At 38.5% G+C, this 23956-nt stretch overlaps 1 protein-coding gene across 9 annotated transcripts in view; it reads left to right on the top strand.

Moving 5' to 3' along the window:
- The window catches only part of Elavl2 (ELAV like RNA binding protein 2), a 71360-nt gene that overhangs the window by 16939 nt on the left and 30465 nt on the right, over positions 1-23956 (top strand). For all 9 annotated transcript variants that reach the window (XM_026398536.1, XM_077797883.1, XM_077797882.1 and 6 more), the window contains exon 3: positions 18602-18705. In XM_026398536.1, the coding sequence (XP_026254321.1) occupies positions 18602-18705 (104 nt within the window). The remainder of the gene's footprint in view (positions 1-18601; positions 18706-23956) is intronic.

Genomic DNA, 23956 nt, shown 5'->3' with positions numbered 1-23956 from the left:
TACTTCTGGACTATGTTAATAACAGAACTTTACATGGACACCCCTAGAATTAAGGTTTACACAACTTGTGCCTACATAACATCACACTGATCTATAACACATTTTAAACTTTATTGTAATAAAATATACATTCCATAAATGTGTTATTTTAACCATTTTAAACATACAGTTCAGTGGAATGAAGAACATTTATGGTGTTTTGCAACCATCACCATTATCTGTTTCCAGAAACTGCATCATTCCAAACGGACATCTCTGTACCCACTAAATAATAACATCCCACCTCTCTACCTTGTCCACCTTTTTGCTTTCTAGTTCTATAAATTTGCCTATTTTAGGTACCTCACATAAGTGAATTCTTATGCTATTGGTCATGCTAGAGTATTTACAGGTAAATTATAGTGATTGTTTTAGGTAGATGATAATTTTTTGCCTGGGGCTATAGAATCTTCTGTGTATTTTATTTCCCTTTCTATTTGGCTTAAGGAACCAACTCCTACCCCTGAAATAAATAGCTTCTTTGTATTCAAACTTACATCTTGCAACTTTTCCAATAGAAGAAACACCTAATTAAAATTCTGAATTTGTACAGTATATGATCAGTTTGTTGATTACTTGCAGGGTCTCCTTCTTCCCCTTTTGCAGTTCTTCAGCTGGGCTTAGACTTGTCTTAATCAAGTGGAATTTGCCTCTAATCTCTCACTCACCATCTATGGAAGGCCACCTGGAGGAAGAGACGGTGACGTGCACATGGCAATTCAGAAAGAAGAACTTAAGTGTTGCTCCGCATCAGTCTCTACATGTTTTCTGCTTCATATTTTCCCCAGAGAGTTAGAGCATTTCAGGAATGAACCTTGTGTGGGATTTGGGGACACAGGACACAGTAGCCACATCCCCACACTCCCTTCTCTTTACTCTCATGATCCTTTTTTTGCTGAAAACCTGATGAAAATCTTGGCAGAAGGCCATTCCTCAGTTGGAGGAGACAAAGGAAAGTAGGGACTCCCTTCTGTGGTTTAGTTTTTCTAATTTCTGTCCTTTCCCTCATACTCATTCCACTCATTCTTCAAGCAATAAACCAAAAAAACCTCCCACCAAAATATCAACCAACCAAACACTCGGGGTGGAGCCGTTCTTTTTTTTCCGATGACAAGAGCAATTTGTAATTTAAGAGTTAAGGGTCTTCTGAAGCATGTTTGGGAGGCGATGTTAAAGTACATTTAATTTAGAGGTAGGTGGTCTGTGGCCTGTTTCTGCCTTTGCATCATTTCCGTTTGTGTTACTGAGCTTAGTAGCCTTTTTAATCATAGGTCTCTTGTACTGGCCTTCTGCCTTCTCTGTTAGCATCAGCCAAATGCTTGCTGCCTGCAGGAGCATCATTCCACTCTTAGTGACTGTATTTATTTTCAAATGTTGATGATTGACGACTGAAAAGCAGTTGCACGTGTTGGGACTTAACAGAAAGACTTCCTTTTTGTGGGAATTTAATAAAAAAGGATAATGCTCCTCATGGTTAAGATTTCTTAATTATTTTTGTTTGTGCTGAGATTGAACCCAGGACCTTTCTTGGAAAGTATGTACTCTACAATTGAGCTATGACCCTAGCCCCATGGTTTAGTCCTTAATTCAATTTCATGTAAACTTCTCTTCCACTGCCTGCTTAGTACCTGTATTCATACAGTTTCTACCTGTATTCATTCCTGGGGTCTACTACCTCTGAAACTGTAAGATGTTGGGAAGATGGGTGAAGATGACTTCAGCTTGATTGTTTGGCAGCCTGGGTCTAAGGCTTTTAGGTGTCTGGAGATCATCAGCCAGTGTTGTGTTCCTGATTCAAATGGTAGCCATTGAAGAGAGCCTGAGTCATGAAATGTTCTGGTAACGTCACTTTTTGTGATGGTTCCTGCTGGTTAGGGTGAGCCAGAAATGGACCGAGTTGGACATTTGTGGAGCAGGAGTGCAGAATGTTCTAAACTGATATTTGCCCTGTGTTGGAGCTATGGTATAGAAGCAGTATAGACTGGCTTATGAGTTGGTCATTAATATTCAGTATAATCCTTTATTCAAACAAAATGGGAGGTGTTTTTCTTAGTGGTTTGTATGGAAAGATTTGAAGGTCTTCCATGTATTCAAGAGAAAATTGTCTCATCCTTTCATTTTATTAGGCCCTTTCCATATATGAATTGTCTCTTCTAGTATACAGCTGGTGAGAAGATAATGCCAGAAGCCAATGGGCAGTTCCTTCCATCCCTGCTGTAGTATAGTCAAGGAGCCAGCAGAGGACTGAAAAAGTCAATTGGGCATTTCCTGGGCACTTAAGGAAGTGACTGAAGGGTAAGGGGTGACGGAGACCTAATCTGTCTTTGGAAGTAGTGGTTTTACTTCCTGCCTCTTAATTCTGAGGAGCCTGGCTTAAAGCCCGTCCTTCTGAAAATCTTCTGCGTCTCTTGAAACAAATTCTTTTTTGCTAGTTTCCTAGAGTCGATTTGCATTACTTATAATTTAGACTCCAGTGAAATAATTTTTGTGTGATTTTATATTTCTTTCTGTGTCAGCTTACTGAACACACCCAAAAGGACAGCTTCTTATTTGTTGTTGTTGATCCTACTTTCATGTGTAAGAAAGTAACTTTTGCAATTGCTTAAAAGTCCCTGTTTTGCACTCACCATTGCTATGGTGAAGGAGTTTGTCTCAATAGTTGTGTATGTATGTGTATTTTATAAAGTTACTTGTTGGTGACTTTATATAGTTGGCTCAGATCTGCTTAGCATTGTCAGTGTTGGAGGAAACCAAAATTCTGATATAACTATGCAAAACTAGAAGACAATGACAATACTGATAGCCCCTCTCAAGAAACCTCTGCATCTTCTCTTCCATTTGATTGCTTCTTGTTCCTCGGTTTCAGAACAACCTGAGGGAGGGTTGAGAGGACCAGCAACGGTGGCTTTTCTCAGACATACCAGATCTTTCTGGGTGATTCACTTTTAGCTTTTAGTTTTCAGAGGAAATATTTGGTGGAGTCCATTGCTTACTGCAGCTGATATGAGCCACGTGTCTGGAAAAACAATCTTGCCTATGAATGACCTTCATTATTTATTTCTTCTGCCGACTTAGTCATCATTTAATTAAAGCTCTTTGGTGCTCAACCTCGTGGGGATGTTTATGTTTAGAGACATTACATTTTTTGGTGTCCCTTGGGTTTAGGGATCTACGTTACGTCATTGTGCATTTTTTTTTTAACAGTCCTCACTTCTCATTCAAGAGATTTTAAGTCTGATTTTACTTCTATTTTTGCATGTTTATTTCTAACAAGTAGTTGATGCAGAATCATAAGTGAAATTGTTTAAAAATCGGTGAGTTTTCTGTTCTTGCAGCCTTAAAGATATTTGTATATGCTTCAAGGAGTAGAATGGGATGTCTCTTGAGAGGCTATAAGTGAAAACATGGTGGAGGTTGGGACAGGGGAAAGACCTGGCCAAGATGTCATCAGGCCTCAGAAGATGATACAGAAAGTCTTTGCAGGAAAACCTTCATTAGGCAATAGACTGTGCATTCAAACAAACTTCCCTTGGGAATTGTAAAAATGTATCTTAGTTCCTGGTCATTTAATTTGTAGTTTTCGATAAATTTGCTTTACTTTATTTTACTCTCTTTTCCTTGAGACAGAATGCAAACATAGGGATAAGTTAAAGAATAGTAAGATCAAGGGTGTTGGAATAGCATTCAAGACTGAAAAGTGATTATGTCTTAGTTGTAAAATTTAAAATCTGACTAGAGACAGTCATTTGATAACGATCAAATTTTATAACTATAATCTTTAGATATTTGTTTCTGAATATTCAGTCTAAAGTCTCAATTGTTAACTAAATTTCTTCTTTCTTAATTTCTATCTTGGCAGTGGAAGAAGTAACATTAAGATAGTTAAGTAGCATGGACTAATTAATCGAATCTAATATGTGGAGTATTTTTTCGGTGGGGGGTAACTTGTGATTGAACTATGGGGCACTGGACTCCTGAGCCACATCCCCAGCCCTATTTTGTATTTTATTTAGGTTCTCATCAAATTGCCTAGCGCCTCATTGTTCCTGAGGCTGGCTTTGAACTTGCCATCCTCCTGCCTCAGCCTCCCGAGCTTCGGGGATTACAGGCCTGCACCACTGTGCCTGGCCTGAATCTAATATGTGTTTAAAATTTTTAATATTCTAGAGACTTAAAAAAAATTTATACCTCTACCTTCTTCAAAAGAATATTGAGAGGCAGGCAGTATTTATCTGATTCTGAAGTAATTTCAGGGGTGTTTGAAGATTTTTATATCACCACTGTAGGTGTAAGAGACAGCCTTTTAAACATGGTCAAAGTTCTACTCCCCTGAACATTAGTATTGGGTATAATTTGGGGAGCAGGAAGGTAGGATAAAGAACCCCAATAAGGTACATGGGATTTCTGTATTAAGATCAATTTTGAAGTATATATATTTTTTCTTGCTAAACAAAATCTTGCTTGAGAAAAATAAGTTTAGTAATCTGAATATAAAGGAACACCTTAAAGTTAGGGTTGGTTAGGGAAACCTAGAAGAACTTCACAGGTTGTATTGTATTTGGGAATATAGCTTGACTAGTTAAGTGGTCAGGCAGCATATATAAGATATTTCAAGTTTTTCCTCAAATAAAAGAGATGAATTTACAATATATAATAGTTATTTGGGTCTCAGTTCCTTTATAAATAGTAGGGAAGAAGTTGTAAGCAACAAAATAGGAAAACTCCTTGACACTAAAGGCTATTGAGAATAGGAATGAGCTGAAAGATCAGTCTTTAGTGAAAACTTCATTTCTTTGAGTGTGTTCTAATTGAATAGCTCACATTATGTATAGCATTCTACAATGTAGAAAGCTCTTTAACAAAACTAACACATGGGTCTGAATTTATTGTGAAGCTTACTTGATAAGGTGACATCATCCATCTTACCCTTTAGCCTTGATTTTTTTTTTTTTCCACAAATGAGTTGCCATTTAACAGATGTAGGTCTTGAGGTCATAAAGCTATTTAGCAGGAAGCCTTTAAATGCCTCCCTTTTTTTTAGGGGGTATTTTGTGATGACAAGATAGGTTGTTCTAATCCACCTGTCTTTGCCATGATCCTAAAATAATATCATTATAACATGACCCATTAAATGCTGAAAAATTACATATAGAGGGTACGTCCTACATCACATGGTCCTTAATATTGTTTAATCTGGTGCCATCAAAATATAGCACTTCCCCCAGAGAAGAAATAAATCAAGTATGTTCAGTAGCAGTAGATGAAAGAAAGCATTTTATTTCACATTTTTAGATGAGTTAAATTAAGGTGTTCATAAGTAAGACTTTTTTTTTTTTTAACACCTCTGATCTTTTTTCTCTACCTTTTTGTAGATTTGTAGGTGTCCTTGAGAGGATAAAATGGTAGTAAACTATAAAGTTATTCTGTTTTGTGGGAAAGGTGTATCCTAAATTGGCCTAATAGTTCCATAGACCAAGTTGCTGGGTATGAGGTTTAAGTATTTCATTGTTAATATGCTTTTTAATCATGGTTAAAAAAAAAAAAACCCAAAACAAGCTTCTGTGCTTCTCGGGTTCAGTATGATGGTGTATTTACTATGATACTGATGTAGCTGCTATCACGTCATTTCTGTTATTTCTGTCATTTCTGCTTATTGTCTAGGCAAAACTTTTTCTGAGCATTTGTTTCTTCATCCAAGGGCCAATGTGAATTTAAATTTGGGGGATTACAATAGGTAATCTTTCCAACTTTTAAAGGAGGTGATTTGGGAAGAACTGCCTAAGTGTGATACAAATGTGACAGTCGTAGGAGCTGCACCATTTTGTTTTTCTCTTTAGAAGCCATCTGTTAATTGGTGGGCAAATTGCCCTGTGGTTTCAGAGTGGTTTGCTGTAACGTAAGCTGTCCCTTAGCAAAAGCAAAATGCGTATTTATTTCCCTCAAAGTACCTCATTGACTTAATTTGTGGCTGTGGTTCCTGTCTGACCCACAGCCTTGACAACTTCTGCCAAGTACTACTCCCCTTCCTCTATCATGTTCCATTGGGGTTCTTTCCCCTCTACTGCTTCAGGGCAGCTTTCCTGTGGTCCTTGAAGCTATGTGTGCAGTATCTAAATAGGTTTCCGTTATGCTCAGCAGTTATATCCCAACCTACCCAAACACAATTGGGCCGTTTGGGTATTTCTCCTAGGCATAAAAAAATCATGCTTTTGTGAGACTATTTTAAATTTATGGGGAGGGGAAAAAAATGTTCCTCCTGCCCTCTTGAAAATGTAACTGCCTTTCTTCATTAAATATAAACTAAGCAAAATGTTCTACACAAAGAGAAAGAAAATCACATGTTATTTATACCTAAATCTTTGTGTCGAATGGGGACAGTGGACGTCCTTTGGAAATTTACTTCCTTTATCTTTCTAAAAATATCACTAATTTAATTCTGCTCTTTCTTTGACATGAAAGGAACTAAAGTGGACACTTGTCCCCAGGTGGAAGCCTTGTATATATCACTTTGTAGCAGTCACTTTAAGGTGAAATGTTTTCACTTTATTGAAACCTTCCTGATATTGTGATGCTCTCCACTGTTCCCTTCCTAGTGACCCAACCACCTTCCCTCCCTCACTCTTTTTTAACTTGATGTCACCATATGATATACATGATGGGGTCATTTAGTAGTTATGTGTAATATTATAACTCACACACAAAATGTCAAATAAGGTTTATTGCTTATGGTAGTTTTTGCCTATTTATGATATTATTAGCACTTTCTCTCCACTTATAATAGCAGTTTAACTGGAGGAAGAAAGCATTCAAGTCCACACATTTTTGCAGATATACAAAGGAGGCCTCAGAAAGTCATAAGCCTTCACTTTCGGCAGTTACCTTAGGCTTTGATTTTTGAAAGTTGGAGTCATTCTTAACTGTTAAACATGTAATGAATGAATACATGTAAGTATATGGGGTTGTTGCACTGTATTAATCTTTGGGTATTAACCTGTAGTTTAAAAGGGTCCTTGCTCTCATTACTTTTAAACAGGTAAAAAGCTGTCATGCCAAGGAAATGCAGACCCTCCAGGGTCTGCCTGCCTTACCTTTCCTTTCTGGCCCTTTCTGTGGAAGGTCAATTGAAGGTAAAACATATGTGGTCCAGAAGTTCAGTCTGAGGAAATGTGGACTTGTATCTTTTGAGCCTTTTATGTTCCTTATGAGCCAAGAGTACATTTGACAGAGACTTGAAGAAATGCAGCAAGAGGTGTGCCTTGGAATGGGAAGATCTGGGTTGGGTTATCTGGATAGAAGTTAGCCATTGAGGATTGGGGTAGTTTTCAGGAACTTGATGTAGGCTTTTCATCCTCTGACTTCTGTTGTTTTAGTTCCCATTGGTCCTAGATCAGCACTTGGGATTTTCTTGGTCTCTCCCTAGTTCTGCCTGGGGCCTGTCTCTCTGTTCAGTTTGCCTTACTGCTTGGTGCAACCTGTAGTTTGGCCACTATACAGAGTCATGTTGTGCAGCTCGGCTCTTAGGGTGGAGTCAGTTCAAATATCTCTACACAGACAACGAGCTGTGCAGGGTGCCTTGGGCCTGAGTGTTGCCAAGCTTCTCCACAAATGCCACCTTCTTTATATTCCTATTCCTTTAGTTTCTCTGTCAGGAAAAGCCTGAATTCCATCTCTGTCTTGACACATTTCAGAGTTGATTTTTCAAGTTCATCCTTGGTTATGCCTGAAACCCCCGTGGTTAACCTGACTTGTTCCTAGTTCATTAGATGCCTGCACACCCCTTGTTTACATTTCTGAGCATCTTAGAGGGCAGGGACCATGTGGTATTGATCCCACCTTCTTTTCTACAGCTAGGAAACCATACTATGCGTATGAAAGCATTTTACTGCAATCTGCTGAGGAGAGAAGTGTCTTGTGTGGGAGACAGTTTTGGCAGTAATGGAACATGTTTGGCTTTAGCCATAAAAATTACTTTCTGAGTTTCTGGAAAAGGAGTATGTAAATCAAGACCCATTTTATTTTTTTTTTTTTTTTTTTTTTTTTTTTTTTTTTTTTTTTTTTTAAAGAGAGAGTGAGAGAGGAGAGAGAGACAGAGAGAATTTTTTTAATATTTATTTTTTAGTTCTCGGCGCACACAACATCTTTGTTGGTACGTGGTGCTGAGGATCGAACCCGGGCCGCACGCATGCCAGGCATGGCGCGCTACCGCTTGAGCCACATCCCCAGCCCTCAAGACCCATTTTAAATGAATCTTGTTATAATGCAGTTATTTCCCATGTATCTGTTTTGTAATGATGAATATGTTTTGAGGGCTTAAATGGTCTGCTCTCCTACAGGAAAATATTCCTTTCAAAAGGTATTTTTCTTTCATATGTGGTCTCTTTGTGGATTAAGAAGGAACTGTGAAGTTTCAGTTAATTGATTATATGACAGTGAATAAGAAATAAAATGCAGGTTTATTTGAAGATTATAAGTATTCTGATTGGAAAATTGTGATCTTTAGATGCACAGGACTGTGCCTCAAACTAATTCCCCTGCTTGCTCAAAGGCAATGCAATGTACACTGGGAAGACCAAGTTTGGAAAGTTCAGATCTGGCTTTGAAACCTCTCTGCCATTTACTAGCTAGCTTTGTGTCTTTGAGCAAGTTAATTAGTGTCTCTGAACTTCTAGATTTATATCTGTAAAGTAGGTACATATATATTTACTCAGCTCTGTTAGAATGAAATATGAGTATATGTATTATAAGGATCACGATTTGCTTGATAGAAGTGTTAAGTAGCAGTATTTTGTTTTCAGGCAGCTAGAGAAGTGCGTATGGGACATTGGACATACACTTTTCCTCACAAACTTACTGACCTTTTCCTTACTGGAAAATTTGGGCTGTTGAACCTTTAACTTTTGGATGAGAAATATTTGGGGTAAAAGTAACAACAACAACATATATTTAAGAAGAAAATTGATCTCTAACAAAAATTCTTTATCATGTGGACCTGGTGGGTTTTATGTAATCTAATGTTTCCCATTCTTCTGGACAAGAGAGGGACCTCTGTATAGGGGTTTGTGAGACTCTGGTATAATTTTAAAAAAGGGCACCAAACTAATTATAGTGCTTAGGATCTTTAAATTTTTTTTCTTGGAATATCTTCATTAAAAAAAACAAAAACAGAAACGATGTCTTACAGAGAGAGAGAAACACACGGAGCCTGTGCTGCTGCTTAATGGACTGCTCGCTGGTCCCTTTGAATGTGTGCACATGCCCATATGAAGATTGACACCAGCTGGTAGTGCAAGCAACAGCAGATGCCCTTTTTACTACCACATTTGTTAACTGGTTTCCCTCTTTACACAGTACTATTTTGAGGAATATAGATCCTTTGCCCTCATCCCAAATGATATTTACTTGAACAACTCCATTGCCTTTCAAGTAAGCACAGGATAAAGCAGATAACTTAAGTTGTGGTGGTGGTGGGGTCTGGATCAACATTATGATCAACAAACAAGTGAGAACGTTGTAGTGGGCCCAGACTGTTAACTGAAAGTAGGTTGTGCATCAGCCTGGAATTGTTGGTGTCCTAACTTTTTGAACTGTAGGGTTTTTCTGGCTACCTGCCAGCTTTTTGGCTTTGCTCACACCATGGTGGCAGCAGGGTCTGAAGGTAGAACTGCTGATTTTTCTTTTTGAACAACCACTTAATAAGTAAAAAGACCTGGCTTTGGTTTTCGTGCTGGGATGCTCCGCCACTTCACGCCCTTTCAAGCTAGAGAATCTGCTCCAAGTCAAGAGTCTGATCCCAAGACATATGTACCAAAAGGAGTTGGTTTATTTTCTCACTTCCTGCAAAGATAATTTTTCGTAATCTTCCTGCTTGGATGTAAGACATCTTAGTACCCAGTGCAATACTTGATGAGAATTTAGAGACTTTAATATGCTGTTTGTGTTCTCGATAGCCTAAGACTGAATTTTTTGTGTGGGAGTTCTTAATGTTGTCTGGAAACGTGATATATTAAGAACCCACAGTTTTGCCAACTTAAGCAAGGTCACACTGCATTGCCAGCAAATTCATAATTACTGGGACTGGAACTATAGGAAATAGAACTTTACCAGTTGCATAATCAGGGGACAGATATGGCCATTAAAATGAACTTGAGGAGAAAGTGCCGTGGTGCTGAGGACATAACTGCTCCCTCTAGAACTAGGGTGCTTAGGTAATTTACCAAATGACCACTATTTACGACTCTTATTTCAGCAGAAAAGTTAAAATTTAAACTCTTCCATGTATCTGACATTCTGAATACCATTTGAAAATATTAGGTCCTGCAGTCTGAGGCCAGCTTTGTTAGCATAGGGGTAGAAGATGAGTCTTTGAGTGAGCCATCTGTTTTCTGTATTATGTGAGTCTCTAGGTTGAATTCTGTATCCTTGTGATAATCCCCACTAATGTCCTTTGGGAAGCTGGTAAAAATGCTCCCAGCATTCAGAGAGGCTGGTGTGCACTGTAGTAATAGGAGCTTGCCAGTCTTCTACCTCACCATTTGATCTTACTTATTAGAGGGCAGCAAGGAGGAAGTGTTTAATGTGACCTGAGCTGGTTGAGTGTTTAAATGGAAGGACCCAGGGCATTTGGCATACTGCACTGGAGGAGACTCCAGCTAAGTCAGGAATTAAAATTTGGAGAGAAACGTGACTACAGAGGATTGCATCCCTCTGTTCTTGTAAAGATTCTCTCAAACCTTTCCCCTATTGTGTGGTATGCACATGTTTTGCTGTATATCAGATCCGAACTATTAAGAAAGCTCCTTGGTAAAGTCTGGAGCACACTGCTCTGATGCCAGAGTAACAGTGCACAGCCTGTCTGAACAGACATACATAATGGGTGCCCAGGAACAGAAAGTCCATCTGAAAAATGACAGCATATTTGTAACTTTATTGTGTGTTTGGGGGAGGAGGAAAGAAGGATGTTACAATGAGAGAATTAGATCTTTGTTAAAAACAAACATTTTTTCTTCAGAAATCAGAATTCACCCGAAGCAAGTTATTTGCCCCTTTTTTGTTGTTAAGGTGTGCAGCTTTATATGGGGGTTGTGTTTGGAGACAGCAGATCTTTTCATTTTTTTTCCCCCAAGTATTATTGGATCTCAGGTTGCAAGAGTCTTACTTGACACACAGGACCATAGGTGACCTGTTTCTGATAACTGTGGAATTTAAAAAAAAGATTCATGCTGCTTTTATTCTTTTATTTCATAAAACATTACTACTGCTCTAAATGAAATAATAGATACACATCAATCAGTGTAGTCACCTTTTATTGTTGATTCAACTACCAGGTTTTTACAGAATTCACTCTGCATTTTATTTGACTTGTGCATGAATAGTCTCGGCAGACTTAATTATATTAGTGAAAAAGCACTTTCAACAAAATTATATGCTGACATCCCATAATTCATACTTACAGATTTGTGAAACAGATTTATGTAAATCTATCAAATTACTCTAGATGACATTATTTTTCAAAATTGAGATTTCATTTTAACAGTATTTATAGAAAAATTTTATATGAAAAATTTTACATGAACTATTTCAAAAAATATATCACTCTCTTAAGAAGACAGAATACTGTAACATTTTACAATCTTGTCTCTCTCCACCTGTACTCTAATCCACCTATGTAGGGACACAGGGAACATATTTATAGGGGCAACTCTCTCCTAAACCATAAGCTCCTGGAAGGCAGGTGCTGCTGTTTCTTCCATTTGTTCCTCCTCCTTTCATTTATTCAGTCACTGAACATTGACTTAATAAAATACATGCTAGGGCTGCCTTTGTCAGGAACTGGGCTCAGCTTGCCCTTGTTCAGCAGTCCAGTGGGATGAGCGACATCCAGATGAAGTCACTACACATACATAGTAAAAGTTGCAATCAGGGGCTGTGAGAGGACTAGGGAGGAGTATTAAAGAGTGTACCTTTGAATAGGACAGGTTATGGCAGGAAAGGGTCTCAGAAAAAGTCTCACAGGACATGTGACAGTTGGCCAGCTCTGGATATCTGTTCTAGGCACTGGGAACTGAATGTGTACTTCAGGGTGCAGGTTTAGTGGAAGCTGAGCTAAGATTGGAAGTAAGCAAGAAGCCTGCAATGACTGGAGGCCAGAGCAAGGTCAGAGTTGTGTTTTAGGAAGGTCACCCAGAAATTATATAGTGGAGGATGGCTGGTTTTAGAGTTACTAGGAGCTTAGGGAAGGGGTGATTGATTGCTTGGGATAGTGAACAGAAATCCAGTCAGAATAATAGATGAGAAGGGATGTTAATGGCAGAGGAGAAGCACCTTCTGCTGGTTGAACTGGTGGAACGTTGATAGCTGCATGGTAGAACTTTGAAGGATGTCTGCTTGCACACCTTGGTAGTTAGTCTGTGGGCTGCTTCCTTCAAATCTCTGATCATGGTATTTTAATAGCAGCCCTGCCCCTCTTTCTACTCCCCACTTGCATCTCTCGTTTCTTATTTCCCCTTATTCTTTAACTTTCACTGTTGCTCTGTAGAATTTGTTCATTTGCCTCCTTGTCTCACATTGCAAACTTTTATGAAGAGGAGCTTCTTGAGTCCTCAGGGTCTAGCAAAGAGTAGGCCTCCCATAATCCTTGAATAGATGGATGCTTAATGCAGGTGAGAAATATGTAGGGTAACTTTTTCCCACAATTTCATGTTCAGAAGCACCTTATTTAATATTGGTTGAATAAAGTTAATGTGCCAGGTTTATAATCAAGAATTATGACAATCTATTGCCTTTAGCTTTAGACCAGAGGGGGTAATTTGATATTCTGAACATTGGTAGTAATTTTAAATAGAAAAGACTAAATAAAGTGACCTTTCAATGAAACAGGTCCAGAAGATTGTGTGTTTTTAATTAACATATGCAATTAAATTTTTAATTAAAGTGTGCTATTAAAAGCAATGTAGGTGGCAAGGGAATGGCCGAATCTTTGAATTACGCACAGTTTGGGATAAATTGGCATTTGCTGTGTTTCCCACAGTAGCACTGTGTCACTAAACAGATTCCCTTCTTGTTTTGCTTTCGTGCTCTGACCCTGTGTAGCTCATGATGGTCCTCAGTCCCTTTCAGAGGCCTGAGGGTTGTTGAGGGACTGTGTTCACTTGACTGTGATTCTAAGCAACGTGTTCATTATAACAGTTCTCCGTTCCAGGGGCATTTTAAAAAAATTGTTTTCCCCTATCTTTTGTGAAAAAGGGATTCTTTTCCTGTGACATGCATTTGAGAGCCTGTCAAAAGTCAGAGGTCGTATTACTCTTCAAGTAGCTTCCTCCATGGCAGAGTTCTAGAAGTGTAAAGGTCTAGGCCTTGGGTTAGTGGCTGCAGAATCCTTGAGATCAAGCGAGCACAGGTGGTTTGTGAGGCTAGCCTGGGACAAGTGGTGTTGACCCTGTTCTTGATGTTCAGTTGCTAGGGAGATTTTGTTTTTCTTCTAAAGATAAGATTTATTTGTCTTAAAGCTCTTTTTTGGAAGAGCCATAGCTTTGTCATTTTAGTCAGAATTTTCTTTTAAGTCATGTTGGTTTCCATGATGGTTATATTTGGAATTTAAATGTAGAGTTTTATAAAGAAGTGTTTCTTGGTTTTAGGATTATCAATATGCACATTCTAAATTCAGAGTGAGTTGAAAAATAGATTTGGATGATACGGATCAATGGCACTTGGTTTCCAAGCTTTCCCTGGTGGCTCACGATGATGGGTAACTGATGAACAGGAGAGTGGGAAAGAGGATTCTGGTTAAGTGTTTTTTCCTTGGTGTTTCATTTTGATACTACTATTAGTTTTTTAAAGATCTGCATTCATTTATAACCAGAAATATTTTACAAATAAGATATAATTTATTGCTTGGTGTGATGTTGCATGCCTATAATCCCAGCTGCTTGGGAGGTTGAGGTAGGAGGATTGAGAGTTCAAAGCCAGCGTCAGCAACTTAGTGAGGCCCTAAGCAACTCAGTGAGAATCATGTCTCTAAATAAAACACACACACACACACACACAAAAGGGCTAGGGATGTGACTTAGTGGTTAAGTGCCTCTGAATTCAGTCCCTGGTACCCTGCATGACACCCAACCCCGCAATATATTTTTGTGGTGTGTGTGTTTGTGTGTGTCAAAAGAATGAAAAGTGGGCTTGGAAATCCATATATAGTGAAACTGGTATTTGCACAAAAATACACAGAAACTTGAGATTCTGGGCAACCAGTACTTTTTTTTTTTTTTTTTGTAAGAAGATGCTTGGTGGCATTACAGGCATGTTGAAAGTACTTTAGATTCAGGGGAGAACACAGCATTTGATAGTCCTGGGTTACAAGGCCTGACATCACAACTTTATGCTTTTCCTTTTTGAATCATAGAAACAAATTGACCTTGCCAAGCTTGAAGTATAATTTTTACCTTTTTCTGAATATCAAACATGATTAATGTGAGACTACAACTAAATAGCAAATTATATGTAGCTGAAAGTTGAGAATGGGGAGAGTACTGTCTGTGATGATTTTGTATATTTTAGGCATCTAATAAATATTTGCTGACTTGGCTGACTTAAAACGAAAATCTATAAAGTTCAAAACTTCTTTGCATTTATATGCCAACATTTTAATTTAATATGCCAACAGTGGACTTAGAGTGCAGCCTTTTAGCAGTAGATAGCCTCTTTCATGTTATTTTGCGTAGGATAATAGTAAAATTTTGCTTCCTTTGAATACATTCTAATTGATGGCACTTTTACTAATAATGCCATTAGTCATAGAAAATTCTTACCAGAAGGAGAGGTTATTTGATGACAAATATTTGTTCGGTATAGTCAGATTATAGGTTGTAGACATTTGATTTGTTTCCTAGCCATAATTGTGTGAGTCAAGTCAAAGACACATTCATGGATGGACTCTCTGACAGTGGGTTTTAAAAGTAATACATTTGGTTAAATAAATAGTATCATTAAACTTCTCATTGAGTCATTTAACAAATCTTTGATACCTGTTGCTTTGCTAAATGGAAAGACTCTGAGGCCAGCCTGGAAGGTAGCAAAGTGAGTACAAAACAGGTTTTTCACTTTATGCAGTGATCCAGCCCCACCAGGCACTGCTGTGCCCCATACTGACCTTAGGAGGCCAGTGAACAGTTTCCTAAGTAATTCATAACATGAAGGGTTTAGGAAAAAAGCATTCATATAGATCTTAAAAACGCAACTGGTAGCTGGATGCAGTGGTACACGCATGTAATTCTAGTAAGTCCTGTGACTGAGAAGGGAGAATTACAAGATTGAGGCCAGCTTCAGCAACTTAGCGAGGCCCTAAGCAACTTAGCAAGATCCTGTCTCAAAATAAAGTACTGGGAATGTAGATCAGTGGTAAAGTGCCCCTGTGATCAATCTTTAGTCCCCACCTCCCCCCTTAATAAAAGGGGGGGCAGCTGGTGAAAGGTGGCCTTCTCTGTACAGTCACTTCACATGCCCAGACCATCTTCAGTATTGGGTCCCTCTCAGGATTTCCAGAAGCCCCCTATAGCTGCCAGTTCTCAACATTGTTGTACAGTAGAATCACCAAGATTTTAATTTAAAAAGTTGGTTCCCGTACTTCATAATAGAATACTAAAATGAGAATCTCTGACTGTGGGATTCAGGCATCATTTTGCTTTTCAGGGTGTTCTGGATGATTCCAGTGTGCAGCTGAGGTTGAGAATGCACTGTGATTAGAAGGAGCTACAACGTGGGTGGAAGGGTAGTGTCAGTAAGGTAGAAGAATTGGACTCTTTATGTGGTACAATGGATAATTTGGTTTATTTTGTCATAGAAGAGCAGTGAGACAAAACTACGCAATTGTGATGTTTGTCTTGCCTCTTCCTTTTCCCATTATATTTATAGCACCTTCCCAATTAAACTTTGTTAGTACACTTAAAACTCTTTAACATGTAGTAGATAAATTTTCTTCATACTAATTTTTGATAGGGTGATTGACATTAATATTGAGTATCATCCTCACCACCTAAGTAACTAATTTGGTAGGAATTATTATCCTCATTTTAGATATTAGGAAGCTGTGGTTCAGAGAGGTTAAGTAGTTTTTTCAAAGTCACACAACTGGTAAATGGGTGAGTTGAGATCAGAACTCGGGTGCATCTCTCTCCAAAGCCCATATTCATTCCATCGTTAGTTGGTTCCTTGAGAGTTTGTTGTGTTCTGCCAATTTGAATCTTGTTCACCGACAGTGGAACTGCAACACGTTTCATAAGAGGGATCCCTGCATGCAGTAGACAAATGAACTGTCAAATTGGCAAAAGAACTGCATGCTTGAAAATACAATAGTTTAACTTGAGTCTTTTTTTTTTTTTAAGAACTGTGAGTGAAATAAAACCTCTGAATTTTATTGCAAAGGAAACAAAATGAGCTGAGTTTTTAACTTTCTCTCTCCTCATTTTTTTTTTTTTTTGATACTGGGAAGAACTCTGAGGGTTTTTTTTTTTTTAATAATTTCTTTTTTTAGTTGTAGATGGACACAATACCTTTATTTTTTTTTTCTTACGTGGTGCTGAGGATTGAACCCAGTGCCTCATGCGTGCTAGCCAAGCTCTCTGCCACTGAGCCACAACTCCAGTCCTCTTTATTCTTTTTGAAAAACAAGAAGAAAATACATTTTGATAAAAAAGCTGTCCTAAATATCCATATTCATAGCTACTTGGACTACAAGTGCCCCAATAAGGAGAAAACCTGTGCTTTACTATTCAACTGATGCAAAAATAGTAATTAATAAAAGTGTTTGTACTTCCTAGGAATTGTTAATTGTCTAACCTTTCCTTACTCCCATGTTTGTCACCTGTATACTGCTTCACACCTTTTTAAACTGAGAAACTTTGCCTAAGGTGAATATTGAGACTTTGGGAGTGATGTGGCTTACCCATGTTTGATGCCTCCCATTTTTTGCAAGTTGGGGCATCATTGAGCCAGAGGCGAGAGGACCCAAATGATGGGGTGAAGAACGACGACTTGCTTTGAAGTAGTTCTTACTGTCAATGTCTTGTTTCTGTTTATGCTTTATTCTCCTTTCCACCTGTTCTTGTCGGTTAGGATGTCCTCAGTGAAACCTCTGTGTCCGTGTTTTCTTGTATTCCTTACTAAATCATAAAAAAACCCTGTAGAAGATTTGAGTTTATTTGAATAAACCTTCCTCTACAATAAATGGGCATATGTGTATATGTATTCTTGTGTTGCTTAATGATGGAGACACGGGGCTGGGGATATGGCTCAAGTGGTAGTTCACTCGCCTAGAATGATGGAGACACATTTTCAGAGATACATTATTAGATCTGCCATCCTATGAATCCCATAGTGTATACGTATACAAACCTAGAAGGTATAGGTTAATCACATGATGTGGCCTCTTTATGCCATCAAAATGTGGAAAACCCAAGTTGCAAGAGGCTGCTGCTTGCGTAACATGGCATACTGTTGTGTAGGAAACTGTTTATTTTAATAAATAGCCGTATGCTCTAAAATAACGATTAAACACATAGGAAATGCTGAAATCGGTAACATAGTTTATTATCGTTGTCAAGTATTATGCACTGTACATCATTGTACTTTTGTGAATGGTAGTGCAGTAAGTTGGTTTACACCAGCATCAGCACAAACATGAGTAATGCATTATGCTATGCTGTTATCATAGCTATAACACTATGTCACTAGGTGATAGAGATTTTCAACTCTTAGAAACTTTTTGTTGTTGTTTCCAGGATTGAACCTAGAGGAGCTCAACTACTGAGCCACATCTCTAGCCCTTTTATATATTTTATTTGGAGACTGGGTCTCACTGAGTTGCTTAGGGCCTCACTAAGTTGTTGAGGCTGGCTTTGAACTTGCCATCCTCCTGCCTCAGCCTCCCCAGCTAATGAGATTACAGGCATGTGCCACCATGTCTGGCCTCTGTTAGAATCTTATGGGACCACCATCACATATGTTAGTCCATCCTTGACTGAAATGTGGCATGTGATGCCACATACACACAGTCTTTACTGTTCTAGACTCTGAAATAATTATACTTGTTAAATGTGCCCAGGTGCAGTTTACTACAGCATGCTGGCAGATTCTTGGTTGATGTTTGTTTGCCGTCTTCACATTTTATGGATAAGGACACAGAAGCTGAAGAGGTCTTGCTGGTTACACCCTCTCAGTAGCTCCACAACGATTTGCACCTGTTTGCTGAAGCTGAATGTTGCCTCCCTGCTAGGGCGCTCAGGCTTAGGCAGGCCCTGTGTACGGATGGAACTCCCCCCTAGGATGTGTGCAGGTTTTATTTTTTTGTTTGTTTGTTTTAAATGGCACTGCTTGAAGAGTTCTGATATTTCAACTGCAAACACAGTAGACAGGAGATGAAGAAAGACTACACGTATAATTCTGTAAGAATGATGGAGAGTTCCTTTGAGAAAACATGCTGGTGTTAATGATAAGACCCTATGGCAGAGTGAAAGTTCTGTGTCAGTGGTGTAGAACTAATGTGTGCCTTTTTCCCCTTCCCTTCCATCAGGGCAGAGCTTGGGATATGGCTTTGTGAACTACATTGACCCCAAGGATGCAGAGAAAGCTATCAACACCCTGAATGGATTGAGACTTCAAACCAAAACAATAAAAGTATGTTTAAAGTTCTTTTAAATCTGCTTGTAGAACAGAAGTTTAAAAAAATTAAGGTTTACTCGTAGTCCTTTCCTGTATTTATTTTGGGCTCATACAAACACTTTTCTGGGAGACAGTAGAACATTTTTGTTTGTAGCACAATGGGGAAACTTTATTAATGAATACTATATGTGATTGTAGTCACATATCAGTAAAGGCCCGAGTGGCTAAATAAGTACTTTATGAAGCCTACTGAATTAAATCTCCTTGCCTAAAGAGAATTACTTGCCAGATGACTTGAAGAATCCTTAGACTTGTCCTGAGTGCAGGGATTGGTAGTTGTGTTCTATAAAGGATTTGCATGCAAGTGTAGCTTCTGTCACAATTTCTTGTCCTAGAATTTTCACAATCTCTGCCCTGGAATCATGAAAGTATCTATAGACACTACATAAATGAATGTATGTGGCTGTATCTAAGAAAACGTTATGTATGGATACTGAAACTTGAATTTATTTTTGTGTTTCACAAAGTTTTTCCCCCCAAGTTAAAAAATGTAAAGAACATTCTTAGGTCACTGTTCATGCAAAGACAGGTAGCATTCTGGATTTGGTGGTTGGGCTGTGATCTAACACTGTTCTAGTAGATTCAGCTTGCTTTGAGGAAGGTGATTAGAAAGCTTACCTGATAGATGGGCTATTTTTTCCTCTTATATTTTTATTTTCAAGACATATAGTAAATAATTTTGTGGATACTTCTCTGCTTTAGTGTGTTTTTGAAATTCTTATGTGGATTCTCTCTGGATAAGAAGTTGATCTAGTTTATAGTATAGATTTCTTTTCCCTTAGAAAATACAAGTGATGTTGCTTCTAGCAAATTGTTAGAACCCATACCGTCAATTTACTCTCCTGCCCAGCGTAGACATTGCCAATCAATCATGACACTCTTTCTCATTGAGTCTAGATGTGGCTCCCAAATATTTTTCAAAATAGTGTTCCAGACAACCTCTATCAGTTGACTCAAGTTGGAACCTGTTTTCTACCAGTGATTTAAGAAATCAGCTCACACTATAGCCTGAAGTGGTGAGGGGAAGTTAGTCAAGGCTGACTGTGGCATTCATCTTGCTTAGAGACTTGTCTAGAAGATTTGTGCTTTTTTTTTTTTCAGGTATCTGGAAATGCAGTGTCATCTTTGTGCTTAAAAGTTACTTCTTTTAGAATTGTCAGTTAAGGTAATTTGTTAACCCTGGGTAGTTTTGACATCTTTTACTTTATATTTATTGGCCCATAAAAAAAGAAAAAGTCCCGTCAGCTGTGTTTTCGCTAAAGAAAACTTCATGGTGGCTCCCAAATACACTAAAATGTAAGGTGTCCAAGAATTCTGTGTGTTCCTTGGACTTTTTTTAATGAAGAAAAAGATTTTACCCTTAAGGCAGAAAATGAACTAGAAAATTAGATTTTTAATACAAAGATAATAAAAACTTAAGTTTCCTTTGAATTTCGTTAAAATCTAAATTGCTTTTTATGAATTGTTCACACCTTTTGTATTTTTTGTGCCAAGATATTAATCTTTTAATAATACTAATAAGTAATAATCAAGTATTATATATGATATATATATACATATGTGTGTATATATGTGTATATATATGAAGGACATCTAGCATCTAGTTGTCTATAGACTGTTTTGTGTATTTCCTGCATATCTGTGCAGGTATCCCCTTCCCCAGCTTAAATTAGCAGGAGTCCTGGATCTCGGTATGTCTTAGGCTGAGGACCTGAGATGTGGTTAAGACAAGCCTGGGGTGTATGGTTGAAATGGCTGTGCCCAGGAAACACCCTTTTCTGCACTCCAGACAAGTCATCCTCATTTCATTTTTAGTTCTTTTGCATATATCCCAACTGCTGTAATGATTCAGAATAAGGTAGAAATGCAGAGGAAACTGATCCCCCTAAGAGAAATGTCCAAGGTTTTCAAGAGACCATTGATGACAGCTGCTTACTTACTGTCCATGATCCAGACTTCTTTCTTCAGAGCCCAACTGCTTGGGCTGAAAATGTGGAAGAAAGGACAGTAATGCCTTGTGGCTTTTATACTGTGACATCTGCTATTCCTCTTCTGATTTTTCTGAAATGCGGGTGGGGTGATGGGTGAGCAGCAGGCTACTACTTTCCCCACCCTCATTTGGTTCCTGTAAAAATATCAGATAACAGCTGGTATCCTCAGTTTGGCCCAGATTTCACTGAGAGGCAAAGCAGACCACTTTCCAAAAGTCTATATCACCAATTTTGCCTGTTTTTTTTTTTTTTTTTTTTTCATTTTTCCCCTTAGTTTGAATTAGACAGGTCCTGTGTATTACTGCAAAGGTCTTGAGACAGATTTTTTTAGTGTTCACAGCTATAAGTACCTTTTGCAAGCTGTATTTCTTTCGAGTCCTGGGGATGCTGTTTCATAAGTTAGTCTCTTTTTCTCTTCTCTCGTCCATCCTGATGATGGCTGTTGGGCTAATCTTAAAAAATACCACTTTCCTCTAGTTACTCCTCAGAAGGAATTCTCTCATGTTCTTGTTTCACCACATCATTTGGCTCAGTTTTGGAGACTTGTCGCCAGTGCCGTTGCTGTTCTCCAATGTAGTAACACCAACTCTTCCCTTGCAAGTGGCTGTCTTCCCAGTCTCTGTGTGTATGCTCTTGGGGCTCCCACTTCCTGGTGCACCCTTTCCCGTTCATTTTTGGTTGAGTTGCAGCTGTCCATCTTTTGGAGCCCATCAGAAGTCCCACCTGCAGCTGCTGCCTTGCTGAGTTGTTCCAACTCATGCTGGGTCCCTTCTTGGTATTATTTTTTCCATGAGGAGCCACAGAAGTTTTGGAATCATGTTGTGATTTAGGTATAAACATTATTTTCTGTCCCCAATAAGAGTAAAGACCATGGTATTCTTAAAACACCAGGCACAAAACTGACTCAAATATTTGTCTTCTGATACCTACATCAAAACTCTCACCCATAGCACCATGCATTATTTCAGAAAGTAGTAGCTTATTTTTATTTATCAGTATACAAGTGTTTGTGTACCCCTTGAGTTTAGAATTAGACACAAGAAATACCACTTAACAGTTAGTATGACTTTGGTAAAATTCCTGGTTATTGGAATATTGAAATAGTGAATCAAGTGCTGTGAACGGTGGTTTATTTAGCAGTTTTTCCTGGGGCTTTCTAACAGCATCAGCACAGTAGGGCTTCGGGTAATAGATGGGATGTTGAATAAATGACATGTACTTGCTGTTTCTTCAGTGAGTTGAGCAAAGTCCCTCAGGTACTATGTGATCCTAAAGCAGTTGTTCCCAGACTTGGTTACATGATAATCACTGGGGCAGTGAGAGAAATACAGGTTGCAGGACCCACTTCAGCTCTATTAGGTCATCTCCAGATGAGATTTAGGAAAGGATTGGTTGGTGGGTTTGTGCTGGGGATTAAACCCCCACGGGATTCTACCACTGAGCTACATCCTCAGGTCTTTCTGTTTTGAAACAGGATTTTTCTAAGTCATCCAGGCTGGATTCCACTTGCCTTCTTCTCCCCTCAGCTTCTTAAGTTGCTAGGATTATAGGTGTGTGTGTCATAGCACAATGGCAGATAATTTGTGACAGCAAATCTGAGGCCTACCACTTAGAAACTGCCAAAACATACCTTTTTATTGGTGGGTTTTCTGTTTGATATTTGATGTGCAAAGTTCCATTTGTCTTCTAGTTTTTGCCTTGATAACCCTTTTGTTGTTAATTCTTTTAACCATACTACTACTTCCATTTTTTTTTCTTGAGTCTGCTAGATGCTAGATTAGAATTTGGAGCTTAATATGATTCAAATAGTCTTTGCTTTTAGAAAGCGTGGATTAGAAATTAGAAAACTTAATATGCCCTTGTTGGAATTATTTCAAGAGTGTCACTATTAGGTTAAAAATCTCAATATAGTTATTCTCTTTTCCTACGGAACACTTTTTTCCTAAATGGGGAGAAGTCCTAGCATCTTCTCCATAGGGATATCAGAGCATCCTTCAGCCAAATGATAGGTAGCTCTTGTGGTTTGAACCTTGCCCACGTGGTCCCTGATATTGAAATGGTAAAAAAAGGTGGGATTGTTACAAGGTGTTAGCTTCAAATATTAGAGAAAAGGTGTAATATATGTACAATTCAGCTACCCGGGAGGCAAAAAAAATCTCTTTGCAGCATCAGAAATGGTATTGTGGTGGCAGGAGCTTCTCATCAGCAGCTCTCTGGTCCCCATGGGAACCTTTCCACTGGTGGACTCTTCAGGGGTCCAGTGGTTGATACTCGTCTCAGTCCTCATGTTCTTTTTCTGCTCATTTTGATTTTAGGGTACCTTAAGTGTTGATAAAATGTAAGTATAATAGGAAATATTTCTGGATTAAAGCAGTGCAGACTTCAATTCATGATCAGAAGTAAAATCATTACTTTTGCAAAATAAAATCATTTCCAAACATGTATGTGCATGTGTCCCCATCATGTGCTCTGGATAGATGATTATGATGAGTACAGTGAAGTGGCCGGGTGACTGCTGCCTGCTCTCCCAGCTGTTGCCTTTTCTACAGGTAGCTTAGGAAACTCTAGTTTTCCAGAATTCTTGAGGTGGTTTTTTTAAATTGGAAAATAGGAGCCATTATATCAAGGAATAGAACTTTTATTCTTTTTTTGTTTTCATGGGACTAGGGATTGAACCCAGGGCCTCGCATATGCCAGGCGAGCATGCTACCACTGAGCTAGATCCCAAGCCTATTTTATTTTATTTTTTCCACTTTTTAAAATCCGTGCATTATAGTTATATACAGTGGTGGGATTTGTTGTTACATATTCATATACACACACAATATAGCAATATAATTTGTCCAATATCATTCTGCAGCAATTCCCACTTCAGTTCCTCCTCCCACACCCTGGTCTCTTTACTTATCTCCCTTTGATTTTCATGAGACCCCTACCTCACCCTTTCTTTTCCTTTTTCTCCTCTAGCTGTCACATGTGAGAAAGAAACATACGACCCTTAGCCTTCTGAGTTTGGCTTATTTCACTTATCATAATGATCTCTAGTTTCATCCCTTTTTATTTTGAGGGAGGATCTCATTATGTTGCCTAGGCTGGTCTCACACGCATTGCCTCCTGCCTCAGTCTCCCTAGGAACTGGCATTATAGTCATGCATCACTGTGCACGCCTGGAATTTTTTATTTTTATAGGCACTGCCCTTAGAAACCAGTCTCTA

Source organism: Urocitellus parryii, chromosome 4, assembly GCF_045843805.1.
Source record: "Urocitellus parryii isolate mUroPar1 chromosome 4, mUroPar1.hap1, whole genome shotgun sequence".
NCBI classification, from domain to species: Eukaryota; Metazoa; Chordata; class Mammalia; order Rodentia; family Sciuridae; genus Urocitellus; species Urocitellus parryii.
The sequence above is the reverse complement of the archived record's forward strand: the minus strand, read 5'-3'. Positions and strand labels throughout refer to the sequence as shown.